This window comes from Corvus kubaryi, unplaced genomic scaffold, assembly GCF_017639235.1.
Source record: "Corvus kubaryi isolate FWS band 111438036 unplaced genomic scaffold, C.kubaryi_AGA036_p1.0 45092, whole genome shotgun sequence".
Classification (NCBI taxonomy): Eukaryota; Metazoa; Chordata; class Aves; order Passeriformes; family Corvidae; genus Corvus; species Corvus kubaryi.
In genome coordinates this window covers 1-10504 of record NW_024581279.1, presented here as the reverse complement: position 1 = coordinate 10504, position 10504 = coordinate 1, and the positions used below count along the sequence as shown (strand labels likewise).

The 10504-nt window shown below is 53.3% G+C and overlaps 1 protein-coding gene across 1 annotated transcript; it reads right to left on the bottom strand.

Annotated features, from left to right (window-relative positions):
• Nucleotides 1–6: 6 nt before the first annotated feature.
• LOC121672228 (myosin-7) lies at nt 7–10496 on the bottom strand (the record flags this gene model as incomplete). Its single annotated transcript, XM_042044807.1, has 34 exons — nt 7–213; nt 317–442; nt 647–850; nt 985–1293; nt 1376–1500; nt 1581–1746; nt 1994–2177; nt 2385–2581; nt 2873–2991; nt 3094–3220; nt 3310–3699; nt 4354–4444; nt 4541–4686; nt 4819–4995; nt 5342–5584; nt 5654–5782; nt 5896–6022; nt 6105–6241; nt 6434–6557; nt 6645–6762; nt 6892–6979; nt 7118–7185; nt 7269–7578; nt 7710–7880; nt 8056–8205; nt 8306–8424; nt 8509–8647; nt 8727–8830; nt 8920–9018; nt 9221–9284; nt 9408–9500; nt 9897–10008; nt 10238–10265; nt 10382–10496. Coding segments are annotated over 34 exons (5106 nt in total), but the record flags the coding sequence as incomplete, so codon positions are not given.
• Between the last annotated feature and the right edge of the window lie 8 nt (nt 10497–10504).

Sequence of the window (10504 nt, the reverse complement as noted above, 5' to 3'; positions counted from 1 at the left end):
GCGCTTCTGCTCAGCCTCCAGCTCATTCTCCAGCTCCCGCACACGAGCCTCCAGCTTCTGCAGCTGCTTCTTGCCCCCTTTGAGGGCCAGCTGCTCGGCCTCATCCAACCTCATCTGCAGGTCCTTGATGGTCTGCTCCATGTTCTTCTTCATTCGCTCCAGGTGGGCGCTGGTGTCCTGCTCCTTCTTCAGCTCCTCTGCCATCATGGCCGCCTGCCCAAGGAGAGAAGCAAGCAGAGAAGGAGGACCAAAGTGTGCTCTCCATCACCCTCCAGTGGAAGGTGTCCTAGACGTTGGTTCCCAGCATGGCACTCACATCAGTGATGGCTTTCTTGGCCTTCTCTTCTGCATTCCTGCACTCCTGGATGGCCTCTTCCACCTCTGTCTGTAGCTGGGAGACGTCGGCCTCCATCTTCTTCTTCTGGTTGATGAGGCTGGTGTTCTGGAGTTAGAGGAGAGGATCTCAGGAGGTGTCTGTTGAAGTGCTGACCAATCCTTCTTCAACCCCCTCAGTACTTAATGCCCCCCTACTCCCTGCCAACTCTGTGGGCTTAAAGGATCTGGAGATGTTGGTAACTCAAGCTATTGGAAGCCCACACCCATGGATGGAGGTGACGTCTCTCCTTGAAGGCATGTGATGTCTCACCTGTGAATGGAGAAGCTGGACCCTCTCACTGGCCTCAATCAATTCCTGCTCAGCCAACTTGCGGGCCCTCTCAGTCTGTTCCACCACTGCCCGCAACTCCTCCAGCTCTGACTGGAGGAGGTTGTTTCTTCTCTCCACAATGGCAATGTTCTCCTTCAGGTCCTCGTTGACCCGTGCCATGTCATCCAGCTGCAGCTGAGTGTCCTACAAGGCAGCACGGGGAAAGAGCGTGAAGGGGGATGGTGGGGAAGCAGATCAAGGTCTACCTTTCTTCCTGTGTGGGGAAGTGGGACCTACTGCACCTCAACATTCTAATGGGATAGAAGTCTGATGGGTACCTTGAGGTAGCCCTGCAATGTTTTGACTTGCTTCTGGGCCTCAGCAGCCACGCGGTTGGCATGACTGAGCTGAATCTCCATCTCATTGAGGTCACCCTCCATCTTCTTCTTCAGCCTCAGGGCCTCGTTGCGGCTCCGGGTCTCAGCATCCAGCGAGGTCTGCAGCGAGTCCACCACCCGCAGGTGGTTGCGCTTGGCCTGCTCCATCTCCTCATCCTTCTCAGCCAGCTTGCGCTCATAGTCTGCCTTGACCTGGTTGAACTCCAGTTGAGCCCTCAGGATCTTTCCCTCCTCGTGCTCCAGAGAGGCCTGGTGGAGACAGAGATAAATTAGAGGGCCACAGAGAAGACTAGGACAACCTGGGGACTCATGGGGATGTGATTTGGCTCACCTCAGCCTCCTCCAGTGCAGCTTGGAGCTCCAGTTTCTCAGCATCCAGCTGCTTCCTGACCTTCTCCAGTTCATGGATGGTCTTGTGACTGCCACCCAGCTGCTCCGTCAGGTCCGAGATCTCCTCTGCTCGGATGAAAAGCCATCAGATTATGTCGAAGGTGATGGAAAACCACAAGGTGGGCAGGGAAGGACCACAGTCTCACCTTGGAGATTCTTGTTCTCCCTTTTGAAAGTCTCTAAGTGATCAAGCGACTCCTCATAGGCGTTCTTCAGCTTGAAGAGCTCAGTGCTGAGGGACCTGGCCTCTTTCTGCGATGCTTCCAGCTCCACCTGTGACTCTTCAAATTTCTGCTTCCACTCAGACAAGATCTATGGGAACATCACCTGCTCAGCTGCTGCTTTGCCCATGAAGAACCCTCTTTCCATCCTCCTCCTCCTTTCCCCAATATTCTCCTGGTATGGACTTGAAGCTCTGCTAAAATCTGGCCCTTGAAAGTTGTTCACCTTTCTTCTGGACTTCTTCTCCCGCCTTTCTTTGATTTCTTTGATTCATGGGACCCACATCTCTCTACCCCCTTCCCACCCTTCTACTTCCACCATTTCTTGGTCCTCCCACCTTGTCAAAGTTTCTCTGTTTCTTGTCCAATGCAGCAGCTGCTGCATTTGACCGCTCCAGGTCTGCCATGAGATCTTCAATCTCATTTTGCAGTCGGTGCTTGGTCTTCTCCAGGGAGGAACATTTGGCATTGACTGCCTCCACCGCTTCCTCAGCCTCCTGCAGCCGCTGGGCCAGTTTCTTCCTACCGTGGGAGAAAACCTTGCTGTGGTGACCCATGGACCAAGTGGATCAACTCAAACCTTCTTCCACCCACTGGCTGGCTGAGGCTCTGCTCTGGATCTCCTCTACCATCTCCAGGTTCTCATACATTCTCCAGATCCTTATACAGTGGAAGAGTCTCCACTCTCCCCTGCCTCATAGAATCTTCCTCCATGGAGACATGACTCACTTGGCCTCCTCCAGCTCCTCAGTGCGCTGGATGGCATCTGTCTCATACTTGGTCCTCCACTGTGCCACCTCAGAGTTGGCCTTGGAGAGTGAGCGCTGGAGCTCAGCCTTGGCCTCTGTCTCCTCCTCATATTGCTCCCTCAGAAGGTCGCAGTCATGCCGGGCCGACTGAAGCGCATGGGCCAGTGCATTCTTGGCCTGGGAGGGGAGAGCCACATGAGGTGAGGAGAAGTTGGGTCCACATCAACTTGAGCTATCTTGGCATTCTTCAATTCCAACAACCTCATTACCAACCAACCCAACCCAACTCAACTCAACCGAGCCCAACCTCCTTGTAACATACCAACCCTACTGAATTTCTGAGGACCCTCAATTCATTTTCTCCTACTGTGAGGGCGGAGTCATGATGCACCTTTTGGTCCCAAACCAACTGCATCCTTAACACTGGAGGTGTCTTTCATCCCCACTGACCCCCCAACAAAGCCCTACCTTGACTTCTTCCTCTAGCTGCCTTTTGAGGTCCTCCAGCTGTTGTGTGTATGTGAGTTTCCCTCGCGTCATCTGGTTGATGAAGGCTTCTTTCTCCTCCAGCTGCCTGGAGAGCTCACCTGTTGGGTGGAATGGTGGATAATCACTTGCTGGACACACCCCAAAGCCACCCCACTGGGCAAGACATATGCAATTGGGTTTGGAAAGAGCAAGCCCCTCACCATTTTCTGTCTGGAGCTTGGCTCGTTGAGTGGTGAGGTCATTGACCATGCGTTGAGCCTCTTCAGACTTGGTCCGGTGCTCATTCATCTGATCTTCCATGGTGCGGCACATCTTCTCCAGGTTGGCCTACAAACAGGAAGGGCAGGAAGATGAAAGGAAACCTTGAGAGGACAGTGGAAGTGTTATCCCTTCATGGCTGGAGACCTATTTCCTACCTTGGCCTTTATCAATTGCTCCATGTTGGAGCCAACATCATCCAGCTCCAGCTTGAGCTCACTCTTCTCCTTCTCCAGCTTCTGCTTGACACGCTGTAAGTTGTCGATCTGCTCACTGAGCTCGGCCACACTGTCGGCATGCTTCTTGCGCAGCGCAGCGGCCGTGGCCTCGTGCTGCAGTGTGGCCTCCTCCAGATCCCGCCGCATCTTCTGGAACTCTGCCTCCCGCTTCTTGTTGAGCTCGATCTGCACCGATGTGGCCCCACCCGCCTCCTCCAGCCGCTCGCTGATCTCCTCCAGCTCCCGCGACAGGTCTGAGCGTAGCTTTTCCACCTTAGCTCTGCCTGTCCGCTCTGCTTCCAGCTCTTCCTCCAGCTCCTCAATCCGCGCCTGTGCTCCGGAGATGAACATGTTTTCAGCAGACTTGGTTTCACCCAACTCCTCCACTCAACTCAACCAATCAAGCTGGAGAGTCTTTAAGTCAATTCAACCCAACCAGACTCTTCAGCTCAACCCAGACAGTTGTAGACCCTTCACTTCAACCAGTCTTGATCCCATCCAGTTCTCATCAACTGAGTCAAGATCTGAGATCTCCAGATCAACCTGGCCTTATTTGAATACACTCCACCTTCTCAAATTAACTTGAGATTCTTCAACTCAACTGGTCTTGAGAACATTCAACTCAACCAGTCCTAGAGCTAACTGGATCAGACAGCTCAGCACAAACTTCTCTAAAGACATTGGAATGAACATGATCCAACCAGATGGTCTGCTCAGCTCAGATGATTCTACCCAAGATGCTCCCCCTACCTCCAGCCCCTTTGGTTCGGCTCAACTCCCACGAAAGCCAACCTGCCAAGGAGCCCATGAGTCATTTCAAGGCAAAAAATGATAGAGAGATTCTGGGACAAGCAACATGCCACAGTCTTCTGATTTCAGGTGAGTGGCACATTGGTTTAGGTCCTTCTCAAAAAGACATGAAGATAAAAATGGGGAGGACCAGTTCCTCCTTCTGGCTGATCCCCAAGCTGAAGCCCACCTCACCTGAAGCTCTTTGAGCTTCTTCTGGAGCTGGGCTGCAACTGCTTGCTCGTCCTCTATTCTGGCGTTGAGGGCATTGAGCTCAAAGTCTTTCCTGGGTGTGGGGAAAAACACCAGGCACTCATTCTCCTGAGTGCTCAGTGGAGAGAGGTGTTACAGGTAGAGTATAAGCAAGTGCACAGGCTCCTACTTTTTCAGCCTTTCATCCAGTTGTTGCTTGTCATTCTCCAGGTCCATGATACTCTCCTGAGCCAGCTTCAAATCACCTTCTAGCTTCCTTTTGGCCCGTTCCAGGTCCATCCGGATCTTCTTCTCCTGCTCCAGTGAACTCTCCAGCTGCAAGTGAGGAAGAGACACATCCATCAGCCTCCCACAAACACACACCCCAGAAGGACCTCCACACCCCAGGGGATCAGCTATGTGCCTGTGGGGATCAGCTATGTGCCTGTGGGAGTGGCCTATACTCACATCATCCACTTGCTGTTCCAGCTTGACTTTGGCCTTTGTCAGGGTGTTGACCTTGTCTTCCTCCGCCTGCAGGTCATCCAGCGCTTGCTGGTGAGATTCTTGCAGGGCCTTCTTCTCCTTTGTTAGCTTGACAATGATCTCATCCAGCCCAGCCATCTCCTCTGTGAGGTTCTTGACCTGCAGGAAGAGAAATATCAGGCTTCCAGCTTTGTACCACAGGTAGGACAAGAGACAGAAGGTTGTTCTTGCTCTTGGTGAAGCTAAGTCAGGAGATGCAGGAAAACACAACCAACCTTGGGTCTTGGTCATGCAATCCAACCAGCCTTGGATCATCACAACCCAACCCAAGCAGTTTTGGGTCTTCATGACTCAACTCATCCAGTTCTGAATTTTACAGCCCAAACAGCCATGAATCTTGGCATGCCAATCCAATGAGCCTTGGGTCTTCACCAGAGCTATTCACTTTGGCTTGAGTCAGCTCAATTCCCCACAATTTGAGGTCAAGACCTCTCCCCTTGCTCACCTTGTTCTCAGTGGCATGTTTCTCCTTCTCCACCTTGGCCAATGACAACTCCAGGTCATCAATGTCCTTCTTCAGCTCTGAGCATTCATCCTCCAGCTTCCTCTTCTTTGCTGTCAACTCAGCATTCATCTCCTCCTCATCCTCCATCCGCTCTGTCATCTCCTTCACCTTGGCCTCCAGCTGGATCTTGTTCTTGATCAGCTGGTCACAGCGTTCCTCAGCGTCAGCCAGGTTGTCTTGCTCCTGGAAGGGGGACAGTTGGTTTGAGGGAATGAAAAAGGAGTGCAGGGCCGGGGCATCTAGGTCACTTACAGCCTGCACTTGGAGCTGAAGGTCATTCTTCTCCTGCAGCATGGAGACCATCTTCTCCTCCAGCTCCTTCCGCCGAGCTTCTGACTTCTCCAGGGCCTCCTTCAGCCGCCCAAACTCTTCTTTCATGTTCTGTGGGAGGCACAAAGGTGCCATGTCTCATTTCTTCCTTTTTGTCCCTACATACCACTTCCTCTCTCCATCTTCACCTCCACCCACCTTCCCTTCCCATGGCCCTGTCCTACCTGCATCTCTTTCTCCGTCTCAGCGCTCTTCAACAAGGGCTTGATCTTGAAGTAGAGCTTCATCCAAGGCCAGTTCTTCACCCCCATGAAGGCCCTGATGTTCCACTGGATCACCAGCAGCGAGTCCCTGGAGAAGGCACAGCAAGATGTGGGTCACCAGGGGCTTCCACTCAACAGGGACACAACACCATCTCCATCTCACCACCCACCTGCGCTCTAGGATCTTCTTGAACTCCTGACGAGAGAGGAAACCACGGACTTGGGCCTGCAAGCGAGTCATGATCCGGGCCAGGCGCTCATCCCGCATCTCCTCCAGCAGCCCCAGCAGCCCAGCCTTGAAGAAGACCTTTGAGGAAAGATGAAGATAAGTGCTGCTGGGATTTGGAGGCGTGGTGGAGGGATGGGTGGTGGCGTGGATGGAGGGAGCTCAGATGGGCAGGTGGACAAGTATGTGGGTGTACCATAAGAGCCCATCTCGTCCCACCATGAAAGCCTTGTGGATGGTGGGACCACAGGAACAGAGACCAAGTGACCTCACCTTGGTGTGTCCAAACTTGTACTGGTTGTGGTCAATATCAAGGGATCCCAGGAGCTTCTCGGCACCCTTACGACTGTCAATGAACTGCCCCTCAGGGATGGCAGCAGGGTTCAGGATGCGGTACCTGGTGACCAGAGAGGACAGGAAAACCCTGAAATCATCCCCAGTGGGGTTGTCCACCACCTCCCCATATTTTCTCCTCTGTGCCTACCTCTGGCGGAAGTCCCCGTAGAGGATGCGGTTGGGGAAGCCCTTGCGGCAGATGCGGATGCCCTCCAGCACCCCATTGCAGCGGAGCTGGTGCATTACCAGGGGGTTGTTCATCACACCTGGTGGGTCATCAAGACTGGTGAGTCAAGGCCTGCCCCACAGCACTGCCCCACAGCACTGCTCCCCACCACCACCTTTGGCAAGGGCCCAACACTGTCCTCTGGATCAACCCTCAGGGATTGGCTCACCAGGAGACTTGGTCTCATTGGGGATGATGCAGCGGACAAAATGAGGGTGGGTAGACCGCAGGTTGGTCATCAATTTATTGAGATTCTCCTGAGAGATAGAGGAGGAGATGATGAAGGGAATGAAGACACCCCCCCAGCCTGTCCCACCAAAGGTCATCCCTTGCCCTAGGACATGTTTTCCATGCCCACACATCCTGGGGTCCACCAATAACCCTTGGACTCTCACCCGATGCAGCGCAGAGACAGTCTGGAAGGAGGAACCTTTCTTCTTAGCTCCTTTCCCCTTCTCCACGGCTGTTGGAGAAGAAGAAAGGATGAGATAGGTCAGGGACAGGGTGGGGAGAACCCCAGATGCTAAGGAAGAGGATACCCCTTACGTGCATCAGCCCCAGCGTAGTTGGCAAAGAGGTTGGCCAAGAGCTTCAGGGCTGACTTCTGGTAGAGCCCCACCACTGTTTCATTGAGGGGGTCCTTGTTTTTCTGCAGCCACCCAATGATGTTGTAGTCTACTGTGCCAGCATAGTGGATAAGGGCAAAGTGGGCCTCTGGCTTCCCTTTGATGTTTCGTGGCTTCCCAAAGTTGGCCGACTTGCCCAGGTGATTATCAAAGAGCTTGGCCTTGAAGGTCATGTCCGTGGCCTTAGGAAACATGCACTCCTCTTCCAGGATGGACATGATTCCCATGGGCTGGGAAGAAAAGACCTTGTTGGCTACAGTGAACACCAAGTACAACCCAACTGGCAAACTTTGGGGTTCCTGCGAAGCTCCAAAAGAAAGGGCCCTTCCCCAACCTCATGAGGCCCTGGGGGAGGTGGTACCTTCTCAATGAGGTCGATGCAAGCTTGGAGGTCCATGCCAAAGTCAATGAACTCCCACTCGATCCCCTCCTTCTTGTATTCCTCCTGCTCCAGCACGAACATGTGGTGGTTGAAAAACTGCTGCAGCTTCTCATTGGTGAAGTTGATGCAGAGCTGCTCGAAGCTGTTGAACTGGGGAAGGAGAGAGGAGATGGACAATGGGGTCAACAGAACACCTAATATGTTCAGTGGGGTCAACCTGAGCCCTAACTGGGTCAACACAAATGAAAACAAGGTCATCTGACCAGCCAGTAGAGTTAACTCAACACCCAGTGGGGTCAACACAACACAGTCAACCAGGGCTTACATCAAAGATCTCAAAGCCAGCAATGTCCAGCACACCAATGAAGTACTGCCTTGGCTGCTTGGTCTCCAGCGAGTTGTTGATCCTGGTCACCATCCAGTTGAACATCTTCTCATACACGGCCTTGGCCAAGGCTCCAACGGCATAAATCACCTGGAAGAGGGACATCCCAACAGTGAGAGGGGTCTCATGGTGTCCTCATTGCTGGAGATTGCACCCCAAAAGGAGGAGGTTTTGGGGACGTCCTACTCACCTGCTGGACATTCTGCCCCTTGGTGACATACTCATTGCCCACCTTGACCCGAGGGTGGCACAACCCCTTGAGAAGATCAGCCGAGTTCAGCCCCATTAGGTAAGCTGACTTGTCCGCCTCTGAGGACAAAGAAGAGAAAATATGAACCTGGAAGGATCATGGGGTTCACCCCAGTTTCCACCTCAACCTTGGTTGGACCCAACCTTCTGTGCCATCCGGTTCTGCCTGCTCTTCCCGTTGTTTCTGCTTGAACTTCATATTGCCGAAGTGCATGATGGCACCTGTCAGTTTATAGATGGAGTTTTTCTCCTCTGGGGTGAAGCCCAGGACATCGAAAGCACTCTGTGGGGCCAAAATGTGGTCAAGATCTTCTCCAGCCCACAGGGATACATACACACTGCCTGGTGGCCTCCCATCTCACATCTGTGGCCAGGAGCTCCTCTCCATCATCAATGGATGGAACTGTGGTCTCTCCTTGGGAGATGAAGGCATAGTCGTAGGGGTTGTTGGTCACCAGCATCATGTCTGAAAAGAGAAAAAGGGGTTGGGGACAGGCAGGTCTAAAAAGGGGTGCAGGGTGAGGTATTTGCAGGTAGGTTGGGAGCATGGCTCACCCAGTAGCTCTGGTTTCTTATTGGAGAGGATCTGGTAGTAGATGTGGTAGTTTCTTTCAGCCTTCAGCTGGAAGATGACACGGGACTTCTCCAGGAGGTCTGGAGTGGGGATGAAGAGAAGATGGGTGGAGGTTGGGATGAGATGGAGGGTCAGATGGATGAATGGAGGGAGGCTTGAGGATGTGGAAGGGTAGATGGATGGTAGCATGAGGAGAAGGATGGGCAGGTGGATGGAGAGATGGATGATGGGAGGGATGATGGACAACTAGATGTCCTCTCTTGGACCCCTCCACCTACTCACAGGTCTCAATGTCAGCCGATGCCAACTTCCCAGTGGCCCCGAAATGGATCCGGATGAACTTCCCCTGGAAGAGTAGTGGAAGGAGGTGGAGGTGGCCACCTTCTCCCAGAACATCCCAACCCAGAGACCCTTCCCCATGGACTCCACCCCATAGACCCTTCTCACAGACTCCACCCCCAACACTCACAAATCGGGATGAGTTGTCATTCCGGACAGTTTTGGCATTGCCGAAGGCTTCCAAGGCAGGGTTGGCCTGGATGATCTGGTCCTCCAGGGTGCCCTGGTGGAGGGGGATAGTGTCAGGGGAGCTCTCACAGTAAGGGGCAGGAGATGTAGGGTGTGAGGTTGAGATGGATGGATGGATGGATGGATGGATGGATGGATGAATAGGAGGACACAGAGGTCCGTGAAGGTTTGCATGGGTGGTTGGTTTGATGGACAGGGATGTGGGTTGATGCCATCTGTGGATGAAGGGATGGGTAATTGGGTAGATGGGGATGAGACAGATGAATGGAAGGTTGGATAGATGGTTGGTTGGTTGGTTGGATTATTGGTTGGATTATTGGGTGTTTGGTTGGGTAATTGTTTGGGTGGTTGATTGTGTTATTGGGTGGACAGACAGGTGGCAGAATGATGGCCACACCCCAGGGCGTCATCCCCCATCCAGTGCCCTTACCTTGCCCGGAGCCCCCATCTCCTTCTTGCCACGGTCACCAATGGCAGCGATGACAGCAAAGTACTGGATGACCCTCTTGGTGTTCACGGTCTTCCCCGCCCCGGATTCTCCGCTGAAGCCAAGAAGAGCAATGGTTGGATACTGGTGCTATGGTGCTGGGGGTAGGGACTCACTGGGGAGGGATGGATCATGGACCTCCACAGACAAGTCCAGATGGTGATAAAGGGCTGGCCATGCCAGTGGGCATGACTTCAAGGGGGAAGGGGAGGGGCTATGTGCCAGGTGGGAGGATCTTCGCTGTGAGTGGGACTAAGACAATGTTTACAGATGATGTCACTCACGTGATGAGGATGGATTGGTTCTCCCGATCTGGTGGGATGAGGAGAAGAAACATGAGGTTCTGAAGCCCACCTTGGCTCTGTGCTACATCTCCTGCTCCCCAGAAAAGGATCAGGGGATATGGGGTCCCTGCAGAAGGTCCCTACCTGTCAGCATGTTCTGGTAGGCATTGTCAGAGATGGAGAAGATGTGGGGTGGAGCTTCACTCCGCTTCTTTCCCCTGTAGGCAGCCACCACCTCGGCATTGTAGACGGGCAACCACTTGTAGG